This window comes from Parus major, chromosome 1 (assembly GCF_001522545.3).
Source record: "Parus major isolate Abel chromosome 1, Parus_major1.1, whole genome shotgun sequence".
NCBI classification, from domain to species: Eukaryota; Metazoa; Chordata; class Aves; order Passeriformes; family Paridae; genus Parus; species Parus major.
Window position 1 is genome coordinate 64358122 of NC_031768.1, and position 17729 is coordinate 64375850.

General features: G+C 37.8%; 1 protein-coding gene across 2 annotated transcripts in view; it reads left to right on the forward strand.

Annotated features, from left to right (window-relative positions):
* The window catches only part of TRPC4 (transient receptor potential cation channel subfamily C member 4), a 128072-nt gene that overhangs the window by 53876 nt on the left and 56467 nt on the right, over positions 1–17729 (forward strand). For both annotated transcript variants that reach the window (XM_015643538.3, XM_015643546.3), the window contains one exon: positions 12240–12758. In XM_015643538.3, the coding sequence (XP_015499024.1) occupies positions 12240–12758 (519 nt within the window). The remainder of the gene's footprint in view (positions 1–12239; positions 12759–17729) is intronic.

Genomic DNA, 17729 nt, shown 5'->3' on the forward strand with positions numbered 1-17729 from the left:
GAAAAAATATTAGAAGAGACAAAAACCCAAACCTCTGAAACTTTAAACATAGAGACATTTCTGAAGGACTGAAAGATTCAGCATTTAGGTTCCCATTTTCTCTTCAGACAGACTGTGAGCAGCCCTTCCTCATCACGGTGTAGTGGCCTCTTTAGTACTCTCTCTGGTCATGGTAGGCTTTAGGTATGGTATGTTCTAGCCTTCATCTGTAGGGAAAAAACTGAAAGGAAGGAGACAAACGTTTTGTGGAGTAACCATAGCAAGCTGTGCTTTTGTGCTGTTATAAGGAATGGCTTCTGGAAGGGATGGGTGAGGTGAGAATTCACGTGTGAGAAGATGGCAGCGCTGACATCTGGCAAACCAGATGTGGATTCAGGAGTGCTGTGGTATTTATGTGCTGTTCAGTGTGCTAGCAGCCATTGTGAGCTCTTGGACAGGAAAAGTCAGCACGTGATTGATAGGAAATCCCAAATTGTGGGACTTACTTGGAGGTAGGGAGAGAATGGGCACTGTTTTACCATCAAAGGCCAAAGTTATATTTTATAAATCTTGACGCGTGTATCTGATTGATAATTACTTGGAGTGTGGGAAGGTAGAAAACAAGAGGACAACAGTACAAGTTGTCTTTCACTTGAATCTACTGATGCAATTCTCATCAGAAAAAAACAGTGGCTGATCATATGCCAAAATGTGTCTCAACATCTGATTTTTTTTATTTATTTTTTTATCAGTGTTGTTATGTAGTTTTGGAGAAAATGAAAGAGAACAACCAAGATGAGGGAATGGTCCTGTGTGAGGAAGCATCAAGGATGTACAGTGTAGTTTCTAGGCCAGTGGAACAGACTCCTCTGTGGATGTTCAGGCGCTCACTTAAGCTCTCTGGGAAGGGGTACAGTCAACAAGGCCAAACAGCTCTGCAGGCAAAGTGCCTTTGCTCTGGCAGCCTTCCCAGAAACTGAAAAAGTCTAAAAGTGAAAAGTCAGGAAACAGCATGAAAGTAACACAGAGCCTGAAGAGTCATTTTCCATTCCTGACACACTGGCAGGATAGATGCTGCTCTTCTGACAGAGCTCCTATCTCCTAGGAGATTCCCTACATGTGGCCACATCACCCACTCTGTTATTTTGATGTCTCTTAGTATCTTTGGACTTCTTGCAATTGCCCTTTGAGGAGCCTCAGGGTCCCAAGATGGAGCCAATGCTCTTCTTTGGAGCTGCACTTGTAACTCAGCTTCAGTCTCAGTATCCCTTAATGTGTTTTTAGGCAGCTTTGTCCCATGGTTTTCTTTCCAAGCCTTATGGGATATCATTTTTCCAGTCCTGCATTGCTATACAGCCCAATGGTGTATGTGGGAAAGCTCCTGTGTCAGGGTTGTACTTCCTCCTGGTGACAGTGGACCCTGATGGAGAAGACCAGGGAATGCATACAGGTTGTAGGCCCAGCATGCCTGTAATGGACTTTACATAAATTTAAAACCGGATATTTTTTAATGCTCTTTCAAATTTTCCCCTTGTAACTGAACTGATGATTTGTATTGATCAAGAGGAGGCAGAAGGAAAGATTTTATGATAGTAAAATGATAGAAAACTGGTAGTTTTCTAATCTAAACCTCTTTTTCCAGTAACTTTGCAAAATACCAGTCACAATCTCATGTGGGATATTCTTTTTCTGTTGAGATTCAAGCATCATTTTTGTTTTGAAAATGTCTCCCACAGAAGTTTATGAACTGTCTTTTTTGAATGTTGTGATTAATGACAGTCTAGCTAGTAATGAGTATGGAGGAGGCGTTGCAGAGTTTCTTTGTCGGGCTTCAAGTACACATTCTTGAAGTGGAACGTGAGGGCAAAAAGTTGTTTCTCTCCACTGCTAGCTGCCTGAGTGGGTAGCTGAGTATTTTCTTCCCAGTGGCATCTGATTAGTTAGAATTTTCTGACATACTGATAGAAGGATGAATGGGAGAGGCTGCGTAGGGGATATTTCATTTTATGGATGAAATTCATGTAATAGCCTATCCACGTGTTCAGTCTTTGATATAACCATTTGGGCACACGAAAACAGCATGCAGCACAGGTGCACTGTAAAGGTGGAGCTGACTGATGGCATATGAGATGGAGGTAAGAACTTAGAGAAGCATTGTTCGTGGGTTTTTAGAAGGTTGCTGGTTGCTTTGAAGTTCAAAAAAGGCTGCACATAAATGTCATTATGTCTTGGCAATAAACCCAAACTGTCTGTGTTTATATGCATCAGAGCTAAGGTGGGTGGATGAGTAGAAAAACCTGTGACAATTACTAAAGAAATACTCCAGGAGCTGATATGCCTGTGCCATCAGACAGAGCTGCTAGCAATTTCAATATTGAGGTGGCAATGTGTTCTATAATATGCACCCATCACCTTGCAGCAAATGCTAAATCATAATATTCCACAGTTGAAGCAGTAGCAAAAGATGAATGCCAAAATATGGGGAAACATGACAGTTTCTTGACCTGTACAAAATGATAAGCCATTTTTTTATTGGCAACATAAAGAAAAATTCTGACTATCAGGAGCCTTACATATAGAGTCCAGGAAGGCAGTGTTCTTGAGGATGACTTTTCCCAGCTATGAATTTAATCCTCTGGTTTAGCAGTTTGCAGAAATCCAGAAAATTTTTGTGATGACAAATACAGATTTATTTTAAAGACTGCTGGCGAACCAAACTTCCACCTGAACTTGAAGTGTTACAGATTCAGAAATATTAAGTACTTTTCTGTAATTATTTGCTGATATTTTCATATTTCTTGTTTTAAGCTCATGCTAGAAGTACTTTCCTACCATGAGGAGATAAATGCAGATTACCAAAAATATTTGAAAGTCTAGAATAAATCTAACCCATTAGAAAAAAAACAAAAAAAACCTCCAAATCTTTAGAAAGTTAATTAAAAGTAAGGACTGCATAAAAGTCAGATTTCTCTTCAAGAAGTCACATTTTATATGCTGATTTCCCTTCTTTTCATGTTTTTTGAGCCCCTCTTTACAGCACTCAGCCAAACTTACAATCAGAACAAGAACAGCATGCAAATTTAAAAAAAAATATGTCAAATTTCTGCCTTCTACAGTCAGTGGTCCTGTACTGTCATCTTCATAAGCCTCCATGCCTGGCATTTTTTTTGCCAAACCTACCTGCCTTCACTTCCTGACAACTCATCAACAGCAAAGATAGTTTCATCTAAAGATTTTAACAGTCTTTCAATGCCTGAAAACATGTTAAGAATCAGCTTTGAGGCAAATAGTATAAATTTGTTAAGAATGAGAGGTTCAACAAACAGAACCTTTTTTGACTGAGGTACTCTTGTCTTCTAAGGTCTAGAAATCCCCATTGCCAATTGTTTGTACATTTGGTGATCTAATTTAACTTAACAAATTTATAAGCATTAAAGGAGCAATATAAACAAGCCAGTGTCTTTTCTGCCTAGAGCAGCCTCTCAGGGAAGAGTTAATGTTTTGGCCCTTGATATAGCAGATTGAGATCTGTGGGTCTTCTGCCCATGGTCTCTCACTGTGTAGGGCAGGTTATAATAACGCATGTCTCTCCCATTTCTCCTTTGATCTCTTTGCAGTGGGAATTCAAAAGGAATATTTTTATTTCTAGCAATCTTCTCTTGTTTATTTACATGTTTCCAAAACCTCATAACCAGGAGGATTGTTCAACTGATTCTTGTATTGTAAGGTGGATCTTAAAATGTTTATTGTTAAGGAATTGAATCCAGCTGAGACTATCACCAACCTATAATAAAATTCAGTTTTCAATCCTTTGCCTCTCAAATACATCTTTCATTCCCAGCACATCCTAGCATAGTTGTGTGAGCCTTGGTCTCATCTGTATACTTCAGAAAAAATGTTCTGTTTTGCATCTGTGAAATATGGGAAATTTACAGCATGGTTCAAAACATAGAGCTCCTGCTAAATAATAAACCACTGAATAACATGCTGGGAACAATGTACTTATGAAACAGGTTTCTTTGTCTCTGCCATAATAATTTGTATTTCTTTCTTTTAATATTTTTAAAATAGAGAAAACATTTTTTTCTGTAAATGTTTAGTGAATTTGCCTTTTTCCCACTTTGTTCTTTGTGAGTATAACCCTTTTAATTTTCTGAAACATTCAGTTTCCTCCCCAGCCATGAAAACATCACAAATTACTTTGTAATGTTAAATAATTGCAATCAGCTGCAAAGAAATGTAGCTAATTTCCACCCTCTGAGACACATCTCCTAAGCAGTTTGTTGATACCAAGGGAGGCCACCAATCTGTTACTGTCTTTTCTGCAAAAGCTCCTTTTCAGAAACAATCCTTATAATTCCATAGCCAGTGGGGCCGCTTTTCTTGTTTCTAGATCTAAGAAGCTCAGGGATAAACAAACGACCCTGCTTAGATTCTGAGAACTCCTTCGTTCTGACATTTCTCTGAAAAACTCGTTGTCAAAGCGAGACAATTTCTTTCCACCTCTCTAGCTGACTGCTGGAGCCATTCTGGGACAAGAAAAATGAACAGGGAAAAGCAAGAGCTTTTCCACAGTTTACTCATCAGACCAGAGATACAGTTTCTCAGGAAATGGAATGACAGACCTAAGCTTCATTAAAATGGTTTTGTCTTTATGAACCATTCAATGTTTGGGAAAAATATCTATGCATGTGTTTATAAAATTCAGATGGAAAGGACCCCCTTTGAACATTCAGGTCATTTCAATATTGACTTTATGCATCATGCAAACTCTGAGAAAGGTATAGATGGGTTTTATCATGATGGAAATAAGTAATTCAAGCTCTCTTTTAGTCCTTTCTATAATAAGATCTTTCTTCTTTCTCAAGTCTCATGTTTTTTCCAAATCATTTTACTTATCTTGTTTCACTGTCCCTTGAGTAAAAACAGCTTTTACTTGTCACTCCTCATTTTGAGCAGTCAAGCAATGCCCAGAACTCCTACTAGAAACACTCCTTTACCTGCTTAAAAATTGTATAAGAGAGCAAGTGTAAGTTCCATAGCTGAAAACAAATTCTAAATATCCTGTCAGTCTTCTATTGAATGTCTACTTTTAACCAATTTCCCACCCTTGCTCAAGCTACTGACATTGGCTGATGAACTAGCACATCCATTCACTCATAATGCTCACAGGAAAACATTAATTGGAAACGAGAAGTTTTGTATACAGGCAGTAGTTTGGATCAGAGTTCTTTCAGAGATAGAAGGAGGAGAAATTAAAAAAAATAATTAAAAAGAGAGAGAGAAACAAAGCACTGAAGCCCTTTGACATCGATCCTACCCAACAAATTAATGTCCTAAACCTATCATATCCAGTACCTTTTTGTCTGCTTCTGTCTGAAAACTGTTACCAATTAATTTTACAGCATTTCCTTTCCATTTCATATTCCCTTTTTTTCAAAGAAAAGAAATCTATAGTTTTTTACAGCAGGGACTATCCTGAAGAAAATAGTCAAACATTCTGCTTGTAAGCACCTAGAAGAAAATATAGACATGAATAGCAGTCTAACAAGATTTGTCAGGAACAAAGCTTGTCATAACAATATAATTATCATTCATCACCAAATAGCAAGCTCTCTGTGTTGGGGGGAAAAGTACATATCATATAGCTTGAGATTTGTAAGATTTCATAAACTGTCACTCAAATCAGAGTCTAAGAAAACCACACTCACAGGATTTGCCAACAGTACTTGGTTAAACAGGACATATGAATTCAACAGAGGGATGAAATGAGCAGTCCTGCAGGGGTCTGTCCCCATCAGTGCAATTATTCATGACATTTTAGATGAAATAGAGGGCATGTTAATTCTGTAGACAACCAAAAATGTGGGGGGATCTCAAGGCAGGACACAATTAGAATTCGGGTTTTGCCAAGCAAGAAATTATTTCTTTGAAAAATAAGAGTTCAGTAAGAAAAAATATAAGGTTCTAAGTGGAGCAGAAATAATCAACCAAGTATGTATTGGAACTGAAAACAATTAAGATGATGGTTTTGCAGGGAATATTGAAACAAGACTAACATAAAAAGACTGGACAATACCATATTACTCTCCAAAAGTCAGTATCACATCTGATGACATCAGAATGAGCACAGATATACAATGGTAGAATCACAGAATGGCCTGGGCAGGAAGGGACTTTAAAGGCTATCTTGCTCCAGCCCCCATAAGGAAAGTCTGAATGAAAAATTAAGAAACAGAAACTAAACAAAGAAATAAAGTATTCTCTGTATTCATATTTCACAGAACAAGAATTTAAGGGCTTAAACTGCACAAAGGTAAAGCATATGAAGTATCAGAAACATTGTGAGGAAATGGTGTGACATATCCACCCACCACTGCAGAGCTTCAGGAACAGATTGGTCAAATTCTTTTCCTTAATGTGTTACATTAATGCTTTTTGTGCAATGTGGCTGTCATGGAGACTGGAAGTGATCAGTCCATGATGTGACTTTTGTGACACACAAATTGGTTCAGCTGTAGTAAGATGAGCATGAACATGCATTAGAAAGCTCACATCTTGGGGTAGGTTAAGTGTAGATGATTAAAAAAAAAACAAAACAAAAAGAACACATCCAGGGTTTTGAAAACTCAGCTTGTGTTTGGAAAAAAAATGGATGAAAATAACTCAATCTTTTACATTTAAGTTTTCAAATTTCATACACTTGTAAAAAGGCAAGCACTGAAGCCTCCTTAAATGTGACAGGGATTCTGTATTACTACAAACATCCCTGTTCCAGTCATGTCCCAGCAAAGCTGCAAGTAACTTTTCAGCAAAATAAGTGGATATGATATTACATGAAACACTATTCTAAGTGGGGAGAAGATACCCTTTGCTAACAGTGATTCATATTGCCACCAAATGAGGGCATTTAGGCCTGAGCCTTGGAAATGTATTATGACATGTGATGTATATCGAGAAACATTTCCACAGAGGCAAGAATGTCGCCTTTCCCCCCTTACCAGCAGGAGACAGACTGAAAGCAAGCTCAGCATTAACTGATCATACCCTCTTTTCACACATCCTGGAGACTTGGCCAAAGTGATGAATGTAGGTGCATCTGAGCAATACCTGTCTTGTATCCCAGCAGTGCAGGTTAGGAGACACAAGCCATGGCTAACTGTGGGTAAGTACCAGCATGAGATAGCCAAGTAATCAAGTTTTGAGCTAGTCAGTACGTGGCTTGTGTCTGAAGAATAAATTATGTTGAGGTCTGTGCTAAGGGGAGTGTTTACCTTGCCCAATTTCAGCTGTAGAAAATTAGATATATATCTTGGGTTGCTTATCAGAACGCCTCTCTGCTAGATGTCTTTCTTGCATGACATGAAATATAATATTTTCACAAGAAAATATTAGGGACATTTTGTAAAATTAATAGTTAGAATTGTCATAATCATATAGTATAATCACAATAATTTAATCTGGAAAAAATGTGGGATTGGCCCTTCTTATTTTTAGATTAGAGGGAAATATTGGAATAAAGGAGCTTTTCAAGATAAAAAAAATAAAAATATTGAATACTTTATTAAAAAACATACACACAAAAATCTGATTTTTAATTATTATTTTTTGCTATATCTACCTGGCTTTAATTCATAACTGGAATTACATTAGACTCCAGAGAAAAGAAATCTGGAAGATGAGCATTAAGCACCTTGCCAGCACTGAGATAAAATGTGTGTATGAAAATGTTAATGAAATGTTATGAAAATTTGTAATTAAATCTTATGAGAGTATGTATTCTTTAGAAGTCACGGTATTACTAAAACATTTGCATTTAGTCCTCAGGCTATCGTTAGTCAGCTTGCAGTGCCTAAGACCCCTGTTTTCTATATCTGTTATCTATCTGTTTCCTACAAAAAAAGAAAAGAAATAGACACAGAGGTAGAATATTATCCAAGAAGAGTTAACATTAAGTTCAGTAGCAGATTAGGAGTGTGGTACTTACCTTTAGGAAATGTAATGAGCTCAAGGACAACAAAAGTAGAGTCCTTTGCAGGGAGGCCAGGGAAGTTGCCTCTGGAAAGCAGACAATGACAGCGTAGCAGATGGGTGTTGCAAGGCTACTGTCACACACGCTGCTCCGAAATGATGCTGTCCCTGAGCTCAGCTCGACCACTTCCATCCACTTGCCTGCCTTACATCCCCGATGGCCACACAGCATGCCAGCTGTGCAACACACAGTGGACACCCTGGGATGGGGACAAGCACTTCCAGACAGTCAGGAGCCGCCAGTGCAGTCCTGCTGTTTGTGTGGTCCTGGGAGGATAGTTTCAACATGAGTCTCAGGATCCCTCCAGTGCTGTGATAACTGATTCAAGTTATCTTGACGTGATATCTCTAAGTTACTCAACTTATCTGGATGTTTATTATATTCTTAGTCCATGGTAAAGGAATTGTGGTAGGAGGAATTTTTGAGCCCTTCCCAGGGGAGCTACTTCCATTGTCTTAATCACGATGTATTTCAGGTGATACAATAATGATACAATAATAGCAAACCAAGGAAGAGAAGAACTCAGCAAGCCAGAATGTAAAGCATGGAACTGTGTATGCATAGGGATAACTCGTGCTGTGGGCTGTACAGAAATGTAGAGTTAAGCATTTCAAGGTGTTTGACTGATGACAGCTATAGAGAAATAGTGATAAAGCAGCTCAGACTTTGATGACACACTCATAATAATATAAATTTCCTTATATAACCTGGTACTCTGACATATGTATTCATCTTATCTGTATTATATTCTCTTTTCACTTTTGCCTTAGGTTTTTCCTCCAATCATGCTGTCATGATGGGCATGATTTAGAAATTTATTCCCCTGACTGCCCAAAACTAAGTGGGATTTGCTTTGATTTACAAACAAAAGACAAAATAATTGCAAATAAATAAACAAGAGCAAGAGCCAGGGAACCTGGCCAAGATTTGCCCAAGGAAATAGGTTTCCATAAGTTCTGAGATCTTGCACTTAAACAGCAGGTAAATGGACCCTGTAGTTTTCAGTCTCTTTGTTGAGATGTTGCAGTAGTGAGAGCTATTATGAGAAATATAGATGAAGAAAAGAACACGTGTGGGGTTTACATTCTTCCTTTTCCAAACTGACTGTTATATTTTTCTGTTTCTTGGATGTCTAGGAGATCATCAATAATTGTTCTCTCCTTTGATGTTATGGGGACAGGAAAATGTCTCAGACCTAACCGGCATTAATTTAACCTATATTTCTCATCCTGTCATAGCAAAAGAGCTTACAGGCCATACAGGGAATATAAGCACATTGAAGAGGAACATTCCACTTGGTATCTAAAATAATTGTTAGATATGCAAACATTATTTTTAGCAGTTTGAAAGTAAAATTCATTGTAAGTCTGATAACTTAAGAGCAAGTACTCCAGGTCAACTGTTAGATGTTGAAATTTTCTCAATGCCAGGAGAGTGCTCTGTACTTCAAAGATAAGTACTTCATTTTGCTTCAGATGAGGGAATAGTGTGACCTTATTACTTTGATATTCTCTCTTTCGTTTAAATTAGTACAAAATCTTAAAATAGAAGTTAAAGGATCAGGGGTTAAAGTCATGATGTAATTAAAGCTGAAGTCTTAGGGTTTGCCCTTAAGTTTAAATGTTACTGTAAGTTAAGGCTGAAAAGATATAATAAATACTACTATATTTGGGTAAACTGATGCAATAAATTCCAAAATGTGTGCATTAGCCTTGAATCTGAGTTATCTTAAGATGAAAGGTTTTGATGAGCTATGAGAAAAAGCACACAGCTTGTAAGGAAATGGACCTCATGTACAAGTCAGTCACTGTATTGCCATGTTGTTTAAAGCTGTGTCTTAGTTTTTCAGAGCTTGCAGCTGATGATATGTTTAAGATAGCCTTCAGTTCTGGCAGGGCTTGAAGCAAATGTTACTTTAGTACTATCTGAAAGTACAATAGCGACATGTGAAGTGACAGAGTTATACTCTGAGCAGTCAGTGAGTTTGAAGTTACAGCTTTCTGACCTTGAGTGTTCTGCCCTTGCAGCTCTCTCCGTTCCTCTCCGGTACCCTGAACCTGAGGCCAACGAGGAGTCTCACTGCTTGTAGCAGACACTGTCAGAACACACAACACATGCCTCTCTAAGTTTTTTCAGTTCTATGATAGCCCAAAATCTCATTTCTACTAGTGCAAAATTTGAATCTCTAGCACCGCTTTCATGCCATTCTAGTCTCAAAAGCACTGGCCACTGTTGCAATTTAGAGAGCATGAAAAGTGTGTGTGTATGCACAGTGTTTTGGGTTTTTTTTCCTATAAGTAAACAAGAAGACAAATCTAAGATTTCAATAACCTGTGAGAATTGGGGTTGAAAAAAGTTCCTGCTTCCCCTACTGACACCAAAGACTGGAGAGAAAAAATAGATGGGTTTCAAGCCCAGTTCACACTGGACAGGAATAATGAGATGATCTGGGCACCTGGGCATCCCCAGGTGGGCTCTGTGCAGGGTCCAGCCAGGAGGTGACAGATGTCCCAGAGGTACCCTGGAAGAGACCTGACAGAGCAGCATGGGCAGAGCCACAGGCTCTTCTGGGAAGTCACATCCGGAGTTGAGGTTTTTGGCCTGAGACCAGGCACAGCCCTCAGAGCTTCTGTTTGTTCTTGTACCCAAGTGTTCCCTCCATCCATGTGTACCTTCAGTATATTCTCAGCTGGGTTCCATAACTCATGGGTAATATTTAACCCATGTTTCTCTGCACACACTACACCATTAGACTTTTATCTCAGAATAAAGAAAGCAGAAGTGAAGTTGCACAGAAGCTGCTTGGCCCAGAACCATGGGTTGTGAACATTCACTTGTGAGGATAGCTGCACACTCTGCACGGGATCATGAGGGTGGGTGTGCCAGCTCGGTCAGCCCACAGTCCTGTGCTGGAACAAACTCAGGGCCAGCCTGACTCAGCGCCAAGCCAAGCACGCATGTCTGAGTGCATGAGAGGGGAGAAAAGGGATTTCTGCCTGTTGACTCCACATACCTTCTCAGAATCTGGCACAGCTACTTAAGATCAGTAATACGCTATGGCCAGGCAGGTTTTGCTTCCCCAGGGATGTGTGATTACATTCCTCAATGCCAGATCTCCAGTCTTGACTTTCCATACACATTTTACCACTCCCACTCCACTTGTGTTTTTTCCACCTGGCAGTGAGGCCATGGTGCTGTCATGAGACTTCCATCAAAATTTTTTTCCTCCCTGCAATAGCCATCTATTTCTCTAGCCTTCAGATAACTTTGAGTCAAATGTTTTCTTTTTTTCTTCCTCCTGAGCACCTCTCTGTGATGCTCTGTGGATTGAGTTTTGTACTTGGTTATTGAGCTATGGACCAAAGGCAGTCTGTAATGATGCCAATATCATTTTTTTGATTGACATTGGATAATTACACTTCCATTCTTAATCATACTAATTGAACAAATTGTCTTGACCTGGGAAAGACTTTGGAGCCTGGTAGTGTAAAATAAAGAAACAAGCTTAAAATGAAAAACCTTACAGTCTTCCCATAAAGAAGACTGACAAAACAGAAATGCATATCAGAAAAGGCTTTAAAAATGGTCTCTGGGGTCTTTTTTCTTGTATCTCCCCTGTTTTCCTATAAACAGAGTATGTTTTTTTGTGCAGGTGAATGTAGAACTGAGCCTTAAGACATTAAGCTCTTTGCAGCAAGTATCTTTGTTTCTCTACACAGCCTTATTTTCAACATTCTCTTTAAGAAAACACATATATTCTTCTCATTTACTTGACCGTTTTATTTTCTAACTAACTTGCCTGTGTTGTGGTCATTGCTTCCTTCAGGGATTCACTGTTATGCCTGCCATGATTCTTTCTTCCCTATGAAACTGAGATAAACCAGTGAGAGACAATAAAAAATTTCCATCTTGCTCATTTCAAGGGACAGGGGAGGAATATTTGTGTCTAACTCGTCCTTGTTTATCTAATAATTTGCTCTAATAAATCATGTCCATAGGTTGTTTACATATAAACAGGTTCTATGAAAAATCCCACCCTGTTTATAGAAATTCCTTGACTGGAAAGACACTGTCTTAGCTAATTGAATTGTTAAAGAGTTTCCTTCAACTCTGGACAGAAATAAAAATCCATCAGTAAGTGTATTACCTGGTAAACCATTTTTAGCTTAATTTTCTATAACTCTTGTTCAATGAGGAAGCCTGTAAGGGTTTTTGCCTTCTTTCACAGGTGCCACCAGTGCTTCTGGACAAGCAGTTTTCCGAATTTACGCCGGATATCACACCTATTATTCTGGCTGCCCACACCAACAATTACGAAATCATAAAGCTCCTGGTGCAGAAAGGGGTTTCTGTGCCCAGGCCACACGAGGTGCGCTGTAACTGTGTCGAATGTGTCTCAAGCTCAGATGTGGACAGCCTTCGCCACTCTCGATCCAGACTCAATATCTACAAGGCTCTGGCGAGCCCATCATTGATTGCTTTGTCCAGTGAGGATCCTTTCCTTACCGCTTTTCAACTGAGCTGGGAGCTGCAGGAGCTGAGTAAAGTCGAAAATGAGTTTAAGTCAGAGTACGAGGAGCTGTCACGGCAATGCAAGCAATTTGCAAAAGATCTCCTGGATCAGACACGGAGTTCCAGGGAATTGGAAATTATTCTTAATTACAGAGATGATAATAGCTTGATAGAAGAACAAAGTGGTAATGATCTTGCAAGATTGAAACTGGCAATTAAGTACCGTCAAAAAGAGGTGAGTGTGCTGGAGAATATTTAAGCGTACTCAGTAGTAGTAATGTGATAGATAAGGGCCTGAAATACATCCTTTTAACTGAGACAAATTTCTGCTTATCTTTCTTTGTTCTACTAGCTTTCTGCTCTTTTTATAGTTTTAATTAGATGAATTTGAATAGTTGTTACAGTTTGATAGTATCAGAATTTAAAATGTTCTCTTCTAGCACAGATTCTGTAAAACTTTTTCTCTTACACCTGAATAGACTTAGTCTTCAGTACTTGTGCTCTGAAGTGCTCTTCAGTAATAGGGTGAGAAATATATAAAGCATACTTTAAATTAACTTGGACCTGACAAAAAAAAAAATCCTGACAGAAAAAGGCAGCTATGTGTTTAAACACATACTAGAAGCACCTCTATTGAGAGGTTTCTTCAAAAAGTAGCTATCATAGGTACTGAAACAGAAGTTTATGTGTCTGTGCATGACTCCTAAAAATGTTGACATTCAGATTCTCTTTCATAAAGAATTCAAAATGGAAATACCTGGATATTGGTGTCCATGGCAGTTAAAAAATCATATATTTGCTTCACCAATGTGTACATTCAGTTGGAATCAGAGGATGTCAGCATATCTTTTTTAAAAATAGGTTCTTTTCTACATGCAAAAGTAAAAGAAGCAAGACACAAAAATGAGTTAGAAAGACAGTTCCCCTGATATTTCCAAACCTTCACCCTAATCCCTGCACTTCATCATGTCAGACTATGTTGCATTATCTAATTAGGAAACAGTACATACCAAATTAGCTGAACTATGGAAGCTTATAGGCAAGCCAAATGTAAATGTATAGTATTTGTTCATATTCATTACAGCAAATGCTTAAGAAACATCCGTGTTAAATTGAGCTAATCTGTCTGTCACTGCTAAATCTCTGTTCTGCAAAATATAATAGTAAATGTGTTAAGTTATTAAGTATGTTAGAAAGGTTTGAAGAAACATTTAATGATTATTTTGTTCATTTGAAGTACAATTTAATAATCCTAAGAAGCTACCATGGAGGTAGGGAACTACTGGAGTAAATGGATAGTAAACCTCAATTGTTCTCTCACTTCATAAGTCTTCTAATAAACATTTTTTCCTTCAGGAAATGTATTGCATAATTTTGTATTTTATAGTATAATGTTTCAGGCAACATATTCACTGCCTTCCTAAATTATTTTCAGATTGTACTTTGCTGGATTCAACAACCACTATCTCTTTCTTGAAATGCCAGTCTTGTCTTACAGTCAGTTAAGAAACTGAAGCTTGGACTTCTGTTTTCGCAAGGATTCATGCATTGAAATAAAATTCTGACCTCTCATTGTTTGTTTGTTTTAAACCTTAACAGAAAGCTCAAATTTTCTAATTTGAGATAGAGACGGTGATAGGCATATGTTGGGTGAAATGTTTTTTATAGGTGCAGGCTTAATTGCTGTGCCTAATTAAGTTGAAGTAATACAGCTGATTACATAATTGACTCTTCATAATATAAAACATCAGGCCATACTGATCTAGTGACACAATTCCAAATCTGTGGATCTTTCATATTTTACACCCATTTTTCATTTCTATAAATATTTCCCACTATCTCTACCATTTGATTTTTGCTGAAGTAAAATCAAGGTTTACTAAATGTGTTTTCAAATGTATTCCATACTGGTTGCTGAAGCAGCCTCTCTAACTGTTCAGCTGTTTTATTTCTTATTATTACTACAGTATTCTGGTATGTGCAGCTCAAGAAACTTAGCTCAGGCATAACAACTGCTTGGATTCTGGCTGTCCTGGTCCATATAGATCATGATAAAAATGCATCATCAGGGTCTTTCTTGTGCTAAGGATGTTACAGGAGACACAGCCTCTGGCTGAATCCAGCAGCCTCCAGGCTCAGGGGATTCTTTTAGTTTGGGCACTGGAATCCAGCCAGAAGCCCTTGATAGTAGTGTTTTAGTCAATATATTCACTGCTTTTATAAATTATTTTCAGGTAGTAATGCTCCAGACTTAACAACTACTATTTCTGTTTATTTAAATGCTCCCCTGCAACATACAGATAAGAATGCATTGTCTTCCCCTCTTATCTTACAACCCATCCTTAATGTCTCAACCTTTATTCAGGCTATTACCAAAGGACATTCTAACACCATATTGAGGCTGAAGTCAGAGCTCCACAAGTAAGCAGTTCTGGTTGTCCAGAATGTCCAGTCTCAGTCCAAAAATTGCAGCTGAAAGTGACAAAAATAATGACACGTGTCCTTTCACATTGTTTTTTATGATTAAGTGTTCAGAAGTATTACTTATATCTCTTCAATTTGAAAATAATGCCTAAAATTATTAGAAGTAATTCTTTGTGGCATTTTAAGTAAGCAAACATGCAACATATTAGAATTTAGTCTCGTAAAGGGGTGAAGTAGGCTTTGGATAACATAAATCCTGGTTTAATCTCAGGACAGGATGGTGTAGAACAGCAGATGGAGGGTACTTGCAGGAGCAAAGAAGTGGATGGTGAAGAATTTTCACCGTGTAAAGAAATGAAAATTGACAGCCATGAGTAAAGAAAATTACCAAGCTCAAAGTTTTTGAGGGCTTTCCAAAATGACATGATGTTTTAAATGTAGATCTAGAAATGCCTTGTAATGAACAGAGAAAGTCCCTTGAAATTACTAAGCAGTGCTTAGTGTTCTGCAAGCCCCTGCAAAACCTTGTGTTTGTGGAAACTGAGAAAGTGCATTCATTTTTAGAGCTCTCCAAGTTCTCTCTCATGTTTTGAAGTGGGCCTTCCACAAACCAAGAACTTTATGCCAATTAAATTTGAGGTTCTCCACAGTGAAAGTTGCTCATCTCTGCATTTCCATTCCTTTCACTCTTGCCATAATAGTGTGATTCTCATTCATGTGCTGTCTAAAAGCATCTCAGTGATATTGATTCTCAGTCCATGGAGTAAGGTCAGAGGTAACCTAAAATGTATTATTAACAAAGAAACTTTACTGATAAAATCATCGATCTTCTTTATTAATAACTAATGAGGTTGAATGATTTATAGTATCTAGTTTACCTTGCAGGATAATGTCTGGCAAGACTGTGGTTAATATCTGCTCAGAGTTATGGAGCAGAACCAGAACAGTATCTGCAGAATATGTGAGGTTTTGTAGCACACAGAACATCCAAAGTGCCATTTTTTTTTCTGTTCATTTTGCACCATTGGGGCCAATTGACTGTAAGCAAAGCCATGTTGCTGAAGCTTGTGGTGCTTGTTTCTGACACCTACTGTTGCCTGGGCTACAGCCAGCAGCAAACAAGAGAGGTTTCCTGAACCTGAGCCACCCTGCACTGGGCACAGACATTTTGTTGTCCAATATCGTCTCAAGTAAGGGACACTTTGGTTTTATGAAGGCTGACACAAGTTCATTGTGATAGATTCTAAGCACACAATGAGCAATGAGAAATAAGTTTCCCTGGTTTCTGAACCAAGTATTAATCTGAATTAATTGCAGCTTCACATAAGGATATAGAAGGCAAACCCCAAACTTTGTATGTGGTTCACAGGCAAATCTGAGTTCAAGTTGATTGCAAACCTCTGGTGCATGAATGCAATTAAGTAAAAGAGAACAGTAGCTCTCTTTATTGATTAGTAGATAGTAATCTTTTCCACTCATTGCAAAATGTGTGCTTTCTTGTCATATATATTCAGAGTTTTTAACAGAGATACCAGAGCAAAAACCCAGTCTCTCTCACTGTTTAGTTAACTTTGTTTTAGCTTTGGTTCTGTTTAGGTATTAAGCATATAACTACAAAAATGTGAAAAAGTGCTTACTACAATGCTTACTAATTTTCCCTTACATGTGAGGTAAAGAAGGGGAGGTTAATAGGCTGAATCAATATCATCTGGTTTCACAGTAAGTTTAATTAGAACAATTTAAATACTTACACTAGTAATTTATATCTCTGTTTCTTTTTTGCCTAATGCTAAATGTCCCATTTCATTTAAGCTGTAGCTGTCTAAGCTCAAATACAGTAACAGGATGAGATAATAATTATTGGTAGTAGTGTCTCATTTTGCTTTGTTATTAGACATTCTCATATCAACACAGAAGAAATAGGAATTTTTGAGTATGTAACTGTTGAGCTTTTCCCTCTCACTTCTCAAATGAATGAACGCTGGCTGGTTTGGTTTGGGTTTACTTTTTTCTTTATTTTTACCTTTTCCATTCTTAGGTTACGCTGACCATCTTTCTCTTCCTCAACAAATACACAATCTCTGGCAAATTTAGAATAACTTATATTGTAAATAGGATGTAAATAGGTTAAATTCTGCACATTTCAAATTAGCAGTCTGGAAAGATTCTAATAAGCTTTTTTCTACTTTTATCTTTAAAAGCCTAAAGTAAGTGTGTAGTTTATCTAGCCTCCATCCAGAATTATGTGTCATGATGAGACCCATCTAAAGAAGCCAGAACTAAGTTTTCTAAGGCTTTTCTGATCCTGAATTAACTTTCTTAAAGGTTTGAATAAAAAAATTCTAAATTTTCATTTCTCTCTCTGTTCACTACTCATGCAGCTGCATAACTACTAAAACTCTCCCAAATACCTCTAATTGAATCTCTAGATTCTCCCCCTTCCCAGGGCAGGACCTGTTTTTCTGAGTTGTAATAAGCTGCAGAATGTGTACTAGCAAAGGGCAGAGTGAAAAAGGGAGTGGGTTTAAGAATTTGGCATATTTAAAGAATTAACAAGAGTTCAGGTCTTATTAGAAAGAATTTCAGGGAAAATGTTTCAGGGAAATCAGCTTCAAACTAAATTAAATATTAAATACAATAATAGGATATTGAGATTTCACGGATCAATTTGTGTTTCCTGGGAAAGTAATGCTGCAGGATAAAAAAAAATTGTTTGTTTTTGATAATAAAAACCGTCTGTTTGTTTCTGCTCAAAAGAGGACTTTTTAAAAAGGAATCATCA